General features: G+C 42.5%; 1 protein-coding gene and 1 pseudogene across 1 annotated transcript; one reads left to right on the plus strand and one right to left on the minus strand.

Moving 5' to 3' along the window:
* Window positions 1-2,224: 2,224 nt before the first annotated feature.
* LOC132869025 (EKC/KEOPS complex subunit TP53RK-like) lies at window positions 2,225-13,089 on the plus strand (annotated as a pseudogene).
* Window positions 13,090-15,258: 2,169 nt separating this feature from the next.
* Window positions 15,259-16,064, minus strand: LOC132869199 (protein BTG2-like). The gene is made up of 2 exons (XM_060902534.1): window positions 15,870-16,064; window positions 15,259-15,485 (listed from the first exon to the last, which is right to left on the minus strand). The coding sequence occupies exons 1-2, from the start codon at window positions 16,027-16,029 to the stop codon at window positions 15,259-15,261; spliced, it is 387 nt and encodes a 128-aa protein (XP_060758517.1). The 5' UTR covers window positions 16,030-16,064.
* Window positions 16,065-17,697: the final 1,633 nt, after the last annotated feature.

Genomic DNA, 17,697 nt, shown 5'->3' on the forward strand with positions numbered 1-17,697 from the left:
ACGGGCAAAAGGCGGGGTACACCCTGGACAAGTCGCCAGGTCATCACAGGGCTGACACATAGACACAGACAACCATTCACACTCACATTCACACCTACGGTCAATTTAGAGTCACCAGTTAACCTAACCTGCATGTCTTTGGACTGTGGGGGAAACCGGAGCACCCGGAGGAAACCCACGCGGACACGGGGAGAACATGCAAACTCCGCACAGAAAGGCCCTCGCCGGCCACGGGGCTCGAACCCGGACACACACAGGGTTCATGTTCGGGGCTCGTAGGCAGCACTGGACAGAGAGTTTGGGGAAAACTGACACACAGTGAGGTCTATTATCATCTCCTTCTGAACAAAAGTCTCTTTAATCACATGCAGTGTGACTATTCCTACATGTATAACCTGCTCAATCATAATAAGTTTAGGTTAAAAAAATACAGGCTGATGTTAAATAATACAAACTAAAAAGTGCGTTAATACAAAATCAGTCAGCTGTAAAATAGTGTAAAAAAACCCCTCCAAAACTATTATATGTTTTTTCTGTTAAATTTATTAACTGAAATGTTTTTAAAAGTTCAGACTGTAATTTTCATTAACAGTACAAAACCATACACTTTAGTGAAAGTAAAAAAAATAATAATAATAATTTTAAAATAATATAATGGCAACCCAGCTGTTTGGTTTTTTTTTTAATAGTGTACCTGTTCAGGAATTTTCTTGGAGAGTTCAACACAGCAATTTTGCATCAGTTTCAGCCTCATTTTACAGGTAAAGAGTTCAGGTTTATCTATAAGTCAGGGTTGCAGCTCATTAATACACTATTTCAGATGTATCGTGAAAAAATCGACATTGTCACCTTACAGTTGCAATCAGAAATATTCAACCTCCCAAAGATTTTAAGGATTTATCAATTAAAGTTTTTTCAAAGAGCAAGTTTCTGCTTTGGATGACTTCTTTATGAGTTGAGTGATACATAAAATCAACACAGAAAATGCATGATGTAGTATTTGTGTATAACAGTATATTTTATTAAGATAGCCATGTCACAATTATTCTATATAATATTGTTGTTTTTAAAGCTTTGACAGTCTTTATGGCCTAAAGTGGAGTTGAAACATAATTAAGCCTTTGGGAACTCTGTAATGATCCTTCATTTGCTTCTGCTATGATGCATATGATATAAACCCCACCCATTTAGGTATTCAAGGTCAGTTGCAATCATGGGAAAGACAAACAAGCTTCCACAAAAGCTGGGAGAGGAGATTATTTCATCACACCTAAAGGGCCTTGGGTATAAGAAGATCTCATCTCATCTCATTATCTCTAACCGCTTTATCCTGTTCTACAGGGTCGCAGGCAAGCTGGAGCCTATCCCAGCTGACTACGGGCGAAAGGCGGGGTACACCCTGGACAAGTCGCCAGGTCATCACAGGGCTGACACATAGACACAGACAACCATTCACACTCACGGTCAATTTAGAGTCACCAGTTAACCTAACCTGCATGTCTTTGGACTGTGGGGGAAACCGGAGCACCCGGAGGAAACCCACGCGGACACGGGGAGAACATGCAAACACCACACAAAAAGGCCCTTGCCGGCCACGGTGCTCGAACCCGGACCTTCTTGCTGTGAGGCGACAGCGCTAACCACTACACCACCGTGCCGCCGGGTATAAGAAGATTTCCAAAAAATTTAATATTCCAAGAGACACCATTGGGAGCATTATAAGGAAGTTTAAAACTCATGGAACAGCTGCAAACCTGCCTGGCTGTGGAAGAAAGCCCAAAATTTCATCAAGGGCCCTTAGCCATTTAGTCAGAACAACTAAGAAAAACCCCCATGTGAGTGCGAGACACCTACAGGATGACATGATGAAGGCTGGTACAAGTGCTTCAGTGGCACTGAAGACGTGCACTGAATAAACAAGGATTTCATGGCTGGACTCCAAGACGCACTCCACTCGACCACAAGGAACATCACAAGTCGACTAGAATATGCCAGGAGGACTTTGGATAAGACTACAGAGTTTTGGGAGACAGTTCTATGGACTGATGAAACCAAACTGGAACTGTTTGGACATATGGACCAGTGGTATGTCTGGCGTGTGAAAGGCCAGGCTTATGATCAGAAGAATACCATCCCCACAGTCAAGCATGGAGGTGGGTCACTGATGATGTGGGGCTGTTTTTCTGCGGCAGGAACTGGCAATCTTGATCGTGTACCTGGCATCATGGATTCCCAGAAATACCAGGCCATTTTAAAGAGGAACCTGATGCCTTCTGTTGACAAATTAAACCTTGGTGATCAATGGGCTTTCCAGCAAGACAATGATCCCAAGCACACCTCCAAGTCAAACAGAGCTTGGTTGAGAAAAAGATCCTGGAACGTCCTGGAGTGGCCTTCTCAGTCACCAGATTTAAATCTGATTGAAAATCTTTGTTGGGATTTAAAGAAGGCAGTTGCAGCACAGAAGCCATCAAACATCACTGAGCGAGAGGCTTTTGCACGTGAAGAATGGGCAAAAATTCCAATCGAGAGGTGTAAGAAGCTTGTCAGCACTTACCGAAAACTTTTGTTAGAAGTTATAAAAGCTAAAGGATGCTCCACAAAGTACTGAAGCTGGGGGTTGAATAATAGTGCACGTGTTAAAAGATTTACATTTTCATTTGGACTTCAAAGTTAAGTCAACTTCTGTTGTCAAAATAACTCAAATATGTATCAATAAATATTTTTTGTTGTTTAATGAGGTTTTTTTGTCATTATTGTCATTATCTTTCACCTGGGGTCAACTGTGCAGGAAAATGGGGGCTGCGATAGTGAGGTGAGAAAGAGAGTGCAGGCAGGGTGGAGCAGTTGGAGAAGGATTTCGGGAGTCATTTGTGATCGGAAAGTCCCAGCAAAAGTGAAAGGTAAGATGTATAAGACCATCATGAGATCAGCTGTGATGTACGGATTGGAGACCGTACCCTTAACAAAGAGACAGGAGGCAAAGTTGGAGGTGGTGGAGTTGAGGATGTTAAGGTTTGCGATGGGAGGTTGGACAGGATAAGGAACGAGCACATCAGAGGGACAGCAAATGTGGAGAGCTTGGGAATTAAGCTAAGAGAGATGAGACTGAGATGGTCTGGGCACATCCTGAGAAGAGATGCAGAGCATGTGGGAAGGAGAATGTTGAGGATGGAGCTGCCAGGCAAACGAAAATGATGAAGGCCAAAGAGGAGATACATGGATGTGGTGAGAGAGGACATGAAAGTGGCAGGTGTGGTAGAGAAGGATGCGGAAGACAGGGAGCAATGGAGACGAAAGATCCGCTGTGGCGACGCCTAATCGGGAGCAGCCAGAAGAAGATTGTCATTATCTTTCATCCACATCACTGTAATGTCTTTTGAGCTGAGGGGGCTGAATATTTCTGATTGCAACTGTAGTAGTCTCAATATTACAAGCTCCCAACCCGGGCATGTTTACGTTACATTCTCTATTCCTCTAAGTAAAAACTTGACTGAACAACTTTCACTTGTATTGGAGTAACATTTGACCAGTGGATCTGAACTCTGACTTCAGTCATGAACTTGGGTTCTTTGTCCACCTCTGCAGATTTGTAGCATTAGATGAAGGCGTCATCAGAACACATCCCTGCCAAGGCAAGTTATTCTTAACTTTACCCCACAGCGGTTTGTGACCCCACACTGAGCTGTGCTGCTCTTGGTAGATTGTGTTAATGTGATATTATTTGTTAATAAATCCCAGGCAGAATTGGCCACATGGAATGAAAATGTAGAAATAAAGCTCAGGAAAAACACCGAGTCTACAAACCACATAGTAGTTTTGGGAAGAAAGATACTATGTGACACAACATTACTCAGAGAATAAATAAATACATCGGGAACAAAATCAGTGGACCTCCTGCAGATAAGTGAAGAAAACAAATAAATAAAAATAAGCTCATCAGGACGGTGGGGGGGCGTTTCATTCAAACTTTTTCTACAAGGCACATGTAAACTCGGTTAATCAAACATCACCCCGGCAGTGCTGTGGAAAAATTATACAGTTAGAGAAAAGAAAAAGCGACTAGTTCCGGAAGTGTTCTGCTGCTGAAGAGTCCCGAAGACCGACAGATACTTCCGGGTCTGAACCGGCTCGTGCTGAACCAGCTGGCTGAAACTGGGGGAGGAAAAATTCAGACCAATTAGAACTCTATATTCTCATGACGTCACCTGTCCCTAAGCGGAATCGCTTGTCACAGGTTATTGACCGAAAGGCAACTTCCGCTCCTGGAAAGTGAAGGCAGTCTCTTGGCCCTTTTCCATTACCCTTTTTCAGCTCGCTTCAGCTTACTTCAGCCCGACACGGCTCGTGTTTCGACTACCTTAGAGCAGCACGACTCAGCTCGCTTCAGCCCTACTCAGCACCCAAAACTTGCACGGTTTTGGAGTAGGGCTGAAGCGAGCCAAACCGAGCCGAGTGGGGCTAGGGGCGTGAGGAGACACTCCCCTGTGCACTGATTGGTGAGGAGGAGTGTCCTCACACGCCCACACACACGCTGGGATCTGTAAACACCGTAAACCCGGAAGAATAATAATTACGAATTACGAGAATTTCTGAAGCCTTATGCGCCTCGCCTCATCTATGCGCTCTTGCCAGTATCTGTTGGCGTTGTCGGTGACAACAAGCCACAGCACCAAGACCAGCAACACTAACGACTCCATGTTTATTGTTTACTATCTGGGTCGTGAGACTACCGCTTAAAAGATCACTGATGTCACTGTTTGCGCCGCCTAACGACATCACGTGACGTCCACCCACTTTCGCTAACTCCACCCAATGTGTCCACCCACTTCCAGCCAGCACGGTTCAGCGCGGTTGTAGTCGAAATGCAACTCCAACAGCCCCACACAGCTCGACTCAGCCCAACTCAGCACGGCACGGCTCAGCCCAACTCAGCTGCGTTGGTAGTGGAAAAGCGGCATATGTGTCCGAAACCGCTCACTCACGAGCTCACTGGGAAAAGGAAAAAACCGCTTTCGGTCCATCGTGCTGGAAATATAGATGTTGTTGTTAATGTTTTATTAATACTTGGAAAATTCTTTATACATAAAGGCATTTATTTTTTTCGCGGTGTGGTTTCCATCAAATCCTGCGCTCTGGCTGGCGAGCGGGTCCATATCCTACAGTACGGCCCCCAATTACGGACCCCGGTTATGGACCTCTGGCAACTCACTCGTTTACAACAACAACAAACATAGTAGCATTTTTTGTCAACATTTATTTTTTTAATAAGATATATTTATAAGATTATCAAAAATCTTATAAATTTTTGCCAGCATTTCTCAGGAGAACAGCATTAATTTTACAGCATGGATAGCGATAACGACAGTGTTCACAGCTAAAGCGAGTTTTACTACCCTGAGGAAGAAGAAATAAAAGAAAACATTTCAGCAAAAAGCTAAAAACCTCTAACTGTTGCTAACGCCGAGCAAAAACATGGCTGAATCCTGAACGACTCCTATTTGTATAAATAGGGGACTACATAGGCGGCAAAATGTAGTTTTTTCCCTGCCATGGAAGTGCACTTGTATACCGAGGAGGAAGCAATTTGCATTACAGCCGTGAATGAGGATTCAAAATGGTGGCTCGGCTCGGTTTTCCCTTTCGGGCGCTCTCGTTTTCTGTTAGAATTTGGTAAAGAAAAAAATAAATATATTATTTACCAGCTTAAGGTCGGTCCGTGTGGTGAAATACCGTGACCTCGGCCTTGAGTATTGACCTCGGCCCAGATGGCCTCGCTCAATACTTTCAAGACCTCAGTCACGGTATTTCACCATACGGACCTCCCAGCTGGGAAATAACATGTATGTATTTTAAAACAAAACCCTGTCTGATTAGGTGGAGGAATGAGCTTAAGTCAAGTCAAGTCAACTTTATTGTCAAATATGCTATACATGCTCAACATACAGCACAGATGAAATATCAGTCCTCTCTGACCCACGGTGCAAACTGGCAATGCAATAAATAATAGAATAATTGAAAAAACAAACAGTATAAACACTCTAGATAGGAACTAGACAGACTAAACACTCAAACAATATAAACAGAATAAATAAACAACATAAACACTAGATAAGAACAAGACAGACTAAACACTCAGACAATATAAACAGTATAAAACACTCTAGATATTAACTAGACTAAACACTCATATATACACACACATAAATTGGTACAAATAACCAAACAGTCAAGGGCACTTGAGGTATAGCAGGTAAAATGGGTGAGGTAAAGTGAGATGTACGGTCCCTGAGTTCAGTGCGTTAATGAACGATGAGATGTATGTATATATGTGTGTGTGTTGGGGGGGAACTGTGAGGGTGACATGTCAGATGCTGAAGGGGGGTGTGCGAGCAGAATCTGTGGCAGGGAGCAGAGGGGAGAGGGAGTTGAGCCTCCTGACCGCCTGGTGAAAGAAACTGTTCTTGAGCCTGCTGGTTTTGGCCCGGAGACTCCGCAGTCTCCTCCCCGACGGCAGCAGACTAAAGAGGCTGTGAGATGGGTGGGTGGGGTCACCTGCAATCCTGATGGCTTTGCGGGTGAGGCGGGAGTTATAGATATCCATAAGAGAAGGGAAAGAGACACCAATGATCTTCTCAGCTGCTCTCACAATGCACTGCAGGGTCTTGCAGCAGGACACGGTGCAGGCGCCGTACCACACGGTGATGCAGCTGGTCAGGATGTTCTCGATGGTGCCTCTGTAGAATGTGTGCATGATGGGGGCCGGGACTCTTGCTCTCCTCAGTTTGCGGAGGAAGTACAGACGCTGTTGGGCTTTTTTGGCCAGTGATGCGGTGTTGTTGCTCCAGGACAGGTCTTCAGAGATGTGCACACCCAGAAACTTGGTGCTGCTCACCCTCTCCACTGCAGCACCATTGATAGATAGTGGAGCATGCTGGGTGTGCTCTCTCCTGAAGTCCACAACAATCTCCTTCGTCTTCTCCACGTTCAGACGGAGATTGTTGTCCTTGCACCACATGGCCAAGCGGCTCACCTCACTCCTGTAGATTGTCTCATCACCGTTGTTGATGAGACCCACCACAGTCGTGTCATCCGCAAACTTAATGAAGATATTTGAGCTGGATGTTGGTGTGCAGTCGTGGGTCAGCAAAGTGAAGAGGAGGGGGCTTAGCACACATCCTTGGGGGGCCCCCGTGTTTAGTGTGATGGTGCTGGAGGAGCTGCTGCCGACCCGTACAGTCTGTGGTCTCCCCGTCAGGAAGTCCAGCAGCCAGTTGCACAGGGAGGTGTTGAGTCCCAGCTGGTCCAGTTTGTGAATGAGCTGCTGAGGAATAATTAAGGTCTCAAATAAGTCGTTAAATGCTTAAGGTCTCAAATAAGTCGTTAAAGCTGATTAATGATAAAAAAAGCCCTTAAATTGTTTTCTTTACTTGATACCTTTAGGTTAATATAAGAAAGCCCTTTATATTTTGTTTGTTTATTTTACTTTTTTACTTTTCTTAATTATTTTTATTTTGCGCAACCAAAAGAAGGAATTGTATGTAACTCTGAAGTGCCTTGTTTGTTTGTACTATATGTTCTAAACAGAGTTTTGGAGAACAAAATCCAAAAACAAACAAAAAAAACCCTAGTCCGTCGCGCTGCTATTTACGTCATTACTGTCGCACAATTAAAACGTGCCAGATCAGGCGGCTGGTGGGTTTCAAAATAATAAAACACATGCATGTATTTTTGTGATAAATCCATATTATACTGAGCGTATTTCCCACATTAATCAATACAAAGTACCTGCATCTTTCAGTTCTTTTAAATCAAGGCTGAATAATTTCTTCTTTGCCGCTGCCTTTTATTAAATCACATTTGAGACTTTTAATTTGATTTCTTTCAGAGCGACCGCAATGCATGATGGGATATATTGCTTTGGTTAGTGACCATCATTGTACACTACTTTTCGTGATGCATTGTGGGATACTTTGAGTGATATATATATATATATATATATATATATATATATAATTTACATTGTATATAGGGTGTAAATAACCCTCACTATCGTTTCGGACAGCACTACAAAATGTTGTCCTCACTATATAGTGCCCTATATAGTAAGTAGGGAGCGATTTCAGACACAGGTAATGTGAAGTGCTACAATCTTCTTGTGTATTTTATGTAGTGCTTTTTTTTCCCTTGAAAATAACAGCAACACAATACAAATACAGTTATTAATACACACACAAACAACAAACCAAGAGCCAGGGGGAGTTTTCAAATAAAGACATTAAATAATGAGCACAAATGGAAAAAGTTTTAGCAGCTTTCTTGTTTTTAGAGTCAGAGATCTCATCTCATCTCATTATCTCTAGCCGCTTTATCCTGTTCTACAGGGTTGCAGGCAAGCTGGAGCCTATCCCAGCTGACTACGGGTGAAAGGCGGGGTACACCCTGGACAAGTCGCCAGGTCATCACAGGGCTGACACATAGACACAGACAACCATTCACACTCACATTCACACCTACGGTCAATTTAGAGTCACCAGTTAACCTAACCTGCATGTCTTTGGACTGTGGGGGAAACCGGAGCACCCGGAGGAAACCCACGCGGACACGGGGAGAACATGTAAACTCCGCACAGAAAGGCCCTCGCCGGCCACGGGGCTCGAACCTGGACCTTCTTGCTGTGAGGCGGCAGCACTAACCACTACACCACCGTGCCGCCAGAGTCAGAGATGATTTTGATAAACTGTTCAGTTTCCTTTTTTAAGGCTATAAATGAAGGTTTTGAACGACTAAACTTGGCTTTATGAATCTGGTATTTTCCTAAAATGATCAACAAATTTATTATATATAACTCTTTCTGTTTTTTTTTTTTTTTTGCTTTTGTTGTTATGGAAACCAAACAGTACATGTTTCCAAAACAGAAAAAAAATCAGAGTCCAGCTTGGCTGTAATGTACCGGGTTATTTCTGTCCAGTATGGGATGGTAAAGGGACATTGCCAGAACAGGTGCATTATTGTTTCCGGGTCCGTCTCACACAATGAACAGTCCACACAAATGTCTCTCTTAAACTTAAGCAGATAATGTTTGGCAGGAGAGTATCTATGAATCAGTTTGAAAGACACCTCCCTTACTTTGTTTGTAAGGAAGTATCTGTATGGGAGGTTCCACACGCTGCTCCAGTTCAGGTCACCAGCAAGACCAGTCCAGTACTGAACCACAGAGGGGATAGTGGTGATATCTGCCTGGAATAATGTGTGCATATTGCGATTATTGTTCTTGGATGTGACAGACAAGCATACATGACCCACTGAGATCAATATGGGCTCCAGAGATGGTAAACAAATCATTTATTCAACCCCTCTTAGAAGGGTTAGGATACCAGAGGGAATGGCATCCATTACAATATCAACTCTTTTGGGGTAACAGGAATACCAGATGCTTGGAGGAACTCGGAATAATTTAGCAGATTTCTATTATCAGTGAGTAGCTGGGTTACTAGAATTATGTTGTTATTGAACCAGGATTAAAAAAAATAAGGATTTATTTTTATATTTAATGTGCTGATTATTCCAGATGAAGCATCTATGTGGGGAGAAGTTATGTTTATAAATTAATGACCACGCCAAGAGCATTTATTCATGGAAATTGGACAGGATTAGGGGAAGTTTCTCTATTTTATAATCACATAAAAGTACGTATTCAAGGCCTCCAATCGTAGAGAAAATGTACCTGGGTATAAAGTTCCATGTGGATGTGGGATTATGTAGAAACTGTTTTATCCAATTAATTTTAAAGGTATTATTAAGTGCAGTAAAATCAAGAAAGTTTGGACCACCAGAAGACTTTTTCACATAATGTATCTTCTCATCTCATTCTCATCTCATTATCTCTAGCCGCTTTATCCTTCTACAGGGTCGCAGGCAAGCTGGAGCCTATCCCAGCTGACTACGGGCGAAAGGCGGGGTACACCCTGGACAAGTCGCCAGGTCATCACAGGGCTGACACATAGACACCCATTCACACTCACATTCACACCTACGGTCAATTTAGAGTCACCAGTTAACCTAACCTGCATGTCTTTGGACTGTGGGGGAAACCGGAGCACCCGGAGGAAACCCACGTGGACACGGGGAGAACATGCAAACTCCACACAGAAAGGCCCTCGCCAGCCCCGGGGCTCGAACCCAGGACCTTCTTGCTGTGAGGCGACAGCGCTAACCACTACACCACCGTGCCGCACCCATAATGTATCTTGTTTTCCCAAATAAAACTGAACAGTAACTTATCAATGGCATTACAGAGCTGCTTGTCGACAGATGGAGGGTAGCTGTATATGTAAGATGGGATAATCCTTCTGCCTTTGTCAGTAATATTCGTCCTTTCAAGGATAAATCTCTCTGAAGCCACTGGTTAAGTTTTTTCCTTGTCTTATCAGTAATTAAATAAAAGTTTTCAGAGCATCTATCTACCTGATTTCTCACAATGGTAATCCCAAGATAATTGCGCTTATCTTTGATTGGTATGTTGCAGATGTGGGGAGTGTCACAGTCTTTAAGAGGAAATAGCTCACATTTCTTCAGGTTTAAACAGAGTCCAGAAGCTGCAGAGAATAGATCTACGGTATTGTTTGGATAGCAATGGGAACTTGGGTAGCATCTTTTAAGAATAATGTAGTATCGTCTGCCAGCTGGCTAATTATAATTTCTCTATCCGCGATGAAGATACCTTTTAATGGGCTGTTTTTAATCTGAGTGGAAAGTAGTTGTGTGCATAGAATTAATAAATAGGGAGATGTGGGGCAGCCCTGCCGGATGCCCCGCTGTAATTCAAATCTCGGGGAAGTCCCATTTTTTAGTCTGATGGAGCTGTTGCCTTTGGAATACATAGTTTTAACAGCTTTACAAAAATATTCACCAAATCCAAAATGTTTAATTGTTTGAAATATAAAGTTATGCTCTATAGTATCAAAGGCTTTATAGAAGTCCAGGAAGAAGATGAGACTGTCGTCAGGACACAAGAATAAATAATCGATTATGTCTAAAACAAGCTGAATATTATTGGAGATACAGGTATGTCTCCTTCTCATAAAGCCAGACTGGGTCTCGTCAATAATTGGAGCCAAGACATTTTTAAGCCGTTTAGCAAATATTGAGGCAAAGACTTTGTAGTCATTGTTCAGTAACGAAATTGGTTGCTAATTATCAATAAGTAGGGGATCGTTTTTGGGTTTGGGGATTAAAGTAATCAGGCCTTGTGTCAGTGTCGGAGGTAGAGTTCCCTGTTCCACACTTTCTAACATTACCTTCAGTAGAAAGGGAGCGAGATCTTCTGTAAAGGTCTGATAAAATTCCGCAGAGAGCCCATCAACTCCAGGAGATTTGTTAGTTTTGAGATGTTCGGTCACATAGATGACTTCCTGTAAAGTTATAGTTCCATCGCACATTTCTGTGTCATCTTCAGTGATTTGAGCGACGTTGTTCAGAGAGTTCAAAAACGTAGTTGTTTAATGATAACAATATTTGGTTTTGTACAAATTGCTATAGAAATTGGAGCAGAATTCTGCTATTCTACTTGGATCATCAGGAACAGTGCTGTTAATACTGAGTCGTTGGATTAAATTGAGCTTCCTGTCATGTCTTTCTAGGCTGAAAAAATAGGCTGAGTTCTGTTCACCTTCTTCAATCCATTTCCTCCTTGACCTTACAAAGGCACCTTTAGCCTTGTTTAAGTAAATTTCATTGAGATTAATTTGTTCCGAAATCAAATCTAGTCTTTCCTCCTCTGACATATCAGCAGGATTCTTCCGGGATAATAAAATTATTAGAGCCCACCCTTTCCGTTTTAGTTCCCAAAATATGGAACCAAAATCTAGCTGGTTTTTCCAACATGAACCGTGACCTCATCAGTGGGCGTGTCATTAGTTTGGAGAGGAAGTGGAGTGCTGCGACGGAGAACGCAACAGAAAAGGAAACATCTTCAGAAAAAATGGACTGAAAACAAACATCTGCAGCAACAGAAGAAAATCTCGCAGGTAATCAGTGCCACACTGCCATCCTGCTCCTACTGTCTATTCCCGTTGTGAATTGTGCCACGCCCTCCGTTCATGACCCATCCTTGATTATAACAGTTCTGTTTAAAACTGGTGTAAACGTGGGCCGGTTTGTGAGCTGGCACCAAGGTTCAAAGGATCCTAAACGGAACCAGTTCAAGAACCCATTCCCTGCTGGTTGAAAAGGGGTTTGAGTGTCGCTGTTTCCCGGCAGTGTCTGTGGTGGGGTGATGATGTGGTTCCTTTTCCTCTGACTGGTACAGCGCACTGACACTGGAGACTCCTTCCATGAATGCCCTGTGAATGAGCTGTTGCTATAGAAACGAGGGCTTTAGTATAAACCTGTGGTTTGGAGCTGCACTACTGTCAGAGCTGCTGCAAGAGAAAAGTAATCAGCACCTTCTGAGTCCAGGATTGAGCAGCAGTGTGGCATAAACTCCACCATGGCATGGTACTGATTTATAGTTTGGTTAAGGTGATAAAGTCCATCATCTGCTGAAGGGTCTAAAATATTCAGCTTGGGATCATCAGAGCAGTGACCTGTGCAGGTGTCTCTGCAGGTATCGCAGCCTCTGTCGTCTACTTTCTGGATCTCAGCACCAACTGCATTCTCCTGGAGCAGATCACGGACTCAGTGATGGTGCGCGAACACATCGCAGACGCTCAGGCTTCGGGACAATCAGCCGAGTCTCTGCACCCCCTCGCTGAGAAAATTGGCTGAATCCTGGCAAAGATACACGAAGAGGACGTGATCCACGGAGACCTGACCACCTCCAACATGCTGCTGAAGCCGGAGCGCTCCGGAGACCTCGCCCTGCTGCTCATCGACTTCGGCCTGAGCTTCGTCTCGGCTTTACCTGAGGATATAGGTGTCGACCTGTATGTACTGGAGAAGGCGTTTCTCAGCACACACCCGAACACAGAGACTCTGTTCCAGAAACTTCTGCACAGTTACACCGCCGCGTCTAAAAAAGCTCCACCAGTGATTAAAAAACTGGACGAGGTCTGACTCTGAAGGAGGAAACAATCCATGGTGGGATAAAAGATAGAAAGAAAACCTGATGAGCTGGAATGTGGTCATGTGACAGTTTGTTTTTGGAAATAAATCTTTTTTGGACGTTGATTAGTTGCCTGATTGTGTGTTTATGGTACAGTGAGTGTTAGGTGCGAAATTAAATGCTTAGCTTTCAGATTTAGTAACACACACTCCAAACTAATAAATATTAATGAACACCTGAAAAGCTGGTTAATGAATATTAATGAGAAGGTGGAGGCTTTAAGTGACTTTACAGTGCTTTAAGTGTGTAAGTTGTATGTAGTTTAATGTGTTCTCTGAATATAATGAACTACGATGTTATAATGTGCTATAACATTCTACTTTTACGACACTACGCAAATATCTGTCATGAACAGCACATTTGTTTTGGGATTACAGTCACCTTATATATCACCACACACACACACACATACACACACACCTGCCCTATTTGTTGGTGATGTCACTGACTTTTGTTTTTGGATTTTCCTTCATATCTCTCACACTGTTTCTATCATCATCATCTGCTGTTATGTTCCTCAGCCAACATGTTCATTGCCTAGTTGTGATACACCACTGGTTTCTTTCTTTTTCACGACATTCCAAATTGGTGTATCGGTTTTGCCCAATGCTTGTGCAATGGCTCTGATCATGTTTTTTCCCTCAGCTTTAAAATGGCTTGTTTTCCCAGAGACAGCTCTCTGGTCTTCATGTAGGTTTATCCTTTTTAACAACAAAGTCAGTCTTCACAGGCAAAACCAAGGGCTCGAACCAAGACCTGCCAAGTACCAAGTAGAGATAGCCTTCACAAAAATTATTCGAGCTGAACCGACTGGCATGAAAGGTTAACGTTAACACACAATTCACTGATGTTAGCTGACATCCTAGCTAACATTAGCATACAAGCTGAAAAAGTTTACATTATGTATAACGTTAAACTATGTTGGAAAAGGTTTCATGTCACGACACACGTAAGTTTGCTAAAGTAGGATTATCTTTGACAAACCAAGTTTAATTTACACAGCATATTACATTGTTGGCAGATAACGAGACTTACTTCAAGTCTGTCGCTAGTGTCCATCGATCTCTGAAGTCTCTGACGCAGGTCGTATGTTTACTGTCTATGGTTTAGTCAGGTAAAGGTTTAGTTCGCCATGGGAAAGATGGATTGACTTGGATGTTTGTGATTGGCCAGATGAGTAGCGTGTGATTGGCCAAATGACTCTTGTGAAGATGGCAATCCCATTTTACTGAGAGTCCCATCCACTGCTGATCCCCCCCCCCCCAAAAAAAACCCCCTCTTTGGATCTAGATGAATCACGAGAATGACATATTTTGTTTGCAAAACAGCGAATTTCGCCAAAAAGCGACTAGAGTCGACACTCAGAGCTATTAATTGTTTAAAGAATCAACCGAACAGGGCACACCGAGGGGAAAATACCTATTCCAATATTTTTGATCACTTGAAAATTGGGGGAGTTCAAACTAAAGGTGCCACGACGTTCACCGAGTCGTTTAACACATCAGAAGCTGAAAGTCGGTCATCTCCTATTGTTTGGGTGGGTGACCATTCTCATAGCAGCAACACTGATAAGGCAGTGGATCAGTCACTGGTAGGAGTGGATCAGTGTGGCCCTCTGATGGAGCCTTTCCACTGATGGATGTGGTAGAGAGGGGTCAGAAATTATACAGCAGCAAATGGGCTACAGTTACACCGAAAATGTGCACTTACTGTATTTATAAACTGTATTACGCATCATGCAAATGTAAAACAAACACTATGAAAAAAACTGAAGCATCATCTTTAATCAAAATATATTTATTTAATCATCTTTAATAAAAATATTTACTAAATAATATCTAAATATTTAATAATAAAAGTCTTAATATTTACAAATAAAATTATCAAAAAATATTTACAAGTAAAATAATAAGTAAAAATATTTACAAATAAAATAAAAAATTTACAGGCATTAAAATAAGGAACTGAACCAAAATATATCCAATTTATTGAATTATATAATCCAATAAATTGGATATATACGTGCAGCGAGACCAGCCATTAAAATCATCGTTTAAAATGTCAAACAGATGTGGGCCAGATGTGCTGAGAGATTAGCTGGAGACGGTCATCACAGAGTTGAGATGAGTCTCCAGCGGCAGTGGCGCGGACTCTTACAGCACACCTATGGACCCGTTCTCCCCGATCCGGTAGGACACTTCGTAGGGGTCGACCCACACTGTCAGCTCACACGGTAAGAGGGCGCGAACCTGCTCCATGCTGAGACCACTGGTGTAAGCAGCCTTCCCTACTAGCGGGTCCATCCTGCGATTGATTCTGATGCATCGATATCCCGAACCTCTGAACGGTGCGTCAGGGAACCAGTGGTGCTCATAATGCTCTGGAATCAAAGAAAACATACTTTTAAAAACTCTGTTCAACTTGCAGATTGTTTAAAGAATAGATTTGTTATTAGAATATCATGACTATCATTCACTTGGGATGAGGCTCTTGAGAAAGGCAGCATTTCTGGGCAGTGTTAATGCTCCCGAGATAAAAATCTGTCCGGCATTAAATCTAGGTCTTTATACATCACTGACTTTAACTGAATGCCACACTAATAAGCTTTCCCTTTTTCTCAGACCACAGCAAGGAGTCGGTATAATTGTAAAGGTATTTGTCCATTTCAGTGAAAATGAAAAATAAGTAGATCGAATAAAGACTAAATATGATGTGGATCCTTTTGTCAGAAGTCACAGGTGTGTAATGTGGTGTTTAATCTCACCTCCTAACGCCTCTTCCAGAGAACGGCTGAAGTGTTGGAGCTGTTTTTCGGACAGAGGTCCTCTTCCTTTCAGTAATCCGGTGATGAAGTTCACCGCTGTGGTCACCTCGACTTTCATGTCGAAATATTTTCGTAAACTGCAAAATATCATACGATACATTTTACTTTCCAAGGTACAGCTTTTATATGTTAAAATGAAGCATCTTTAAGTCAGCTTTTAGTCCTCTGGCCTGAGCAGTAGGTCGGCACTTTTCCTTTGTTCATAATACAAAAAGAAAACGACTATTAAACACAACTCACCTTCTCCAAACTTGTCAAAACTAACTCAGGAGGACTTCAACACTCTTTTCTGATTGTAGTCAGAACAATACACGCAATACAAACGTAAAAGGAATCAACTTTCTTTTGATTAACCTTCACTCCAACAGCACAGAGGCTCAACAGTGTCTGCATTCTAAATAGATGCAGAATCGCTCTATATACACACACAGCTAATTAAATACGGAATTTGAAGTTAATTGGCTGGGGGGAGTTTTGATTTGAAAAGTGTTGGGGGGGACAAAGTACAGGTACAAATCCTCCAAAAGGCTTAAGTTTTTCAGATTCCCCTCCCTGAGGTATCTGCTGTACTCGGCTCTCTCTTATTCTACTGTAAATAGATGCAGAATCGCTCTGTATATACACACAGTTAACTGAATACAGAATTTAAAGTTAATTGGCTGGGGGGAGTTTTGATTTGAAAAATGTGCATGTGGGGGGAGTTTTGATTTGAAAAGTAAGTGTGTGTGTGGGAGTTTTGATTTGAAAAGTAAGTGTGTGTGTGTGTGGGGGGGGGGTTGATTTGAAAAGGGGGGGGGGGGGGGGGGACAAAGTACAGGCACAAATCCTCCAAAAGGCTTTAGTTTTTCAGATTCCCCTCCCTGAGGTCTCTCTGCTGTACTCGGGTCTCTCTTACAAAATAAATCTTGATCTCAGTTAAATGACCTGATTAAATAAAGGTTGTATACAACCCTGATTCCAAAAAAGTTGGGACAAAGTACAAATTGTAAATAAAAACGGAATGCAATGATGTGGAAGTTTCAAAATTCCATATTTTATTCAGAATAGAACATAGATGACATATCAAATGTTTAAACTGAGAAAATGTATCATTTAAAGAGAAAAATTAGGTGATTTTAAATTTCATGGCAACAACACATCTCAAAAAAGTTGGGACAAGGCCATGTTTACCACTGTGAGACATCCCCTTTTCTCTTTACAACAGTCTGTAAACGTCTGGGGACTGAGGAGACAAGTTGCTCAAGTTTAAGGATAGGAATGTTAACCCATTCTTGTCTAATGTAGGATTCTAGTTGCTCAACTGTCTTAGATCTTTTTTGTCGTATCTTCCGTTTTATGATGCGCCAAATGTTTTCCATGGGTGAAAGATCTGGACTGCAGGCTGGCCAGTTCAGTACCCGGACCCTTCTTCTACGCAGCCATGATGCTGTAATTGATGCAGTATGTGGTTTGGCATTGTCATGTTGGAAAATGCAAGGTCTTCCCTGAAAGAGACGTCGTCTGGATGGGAGCATATGTTGCTCTAGAACCTGGATATACCTTTCAGCATTGATGGTGTCTTTCCAGATGTGTAAGCTGCCCATGCCACATGCACTAATGCAACCCCATACCATCAGAGATGCAGGCTTCTGAACTGAGCGCTGATAACAACTTGGGTCGTCCTTCTCCTCTTTAGTCCGAACGACACGGTGTCCCTGATTTCCATAAAGAACTTCAAATTTTGATTCGTCTGACCACAGAACAGTTTTCCACTTTGCCACAGTCCATT

This window comes from Neoarius graeffei, chromosome 20 (assembly GCF_027579695.1).
Source record: "Neoarius graeffei isolate fNeoGra1 chromosome 20, fNeoGra1.pri, whole genome shotgun sequence".
NCBI lineage: Eukaryota > Metazoa > Chordata > Actinopteri > Siluriformes > Ariidae > Neoarius > Neoarius graeffei.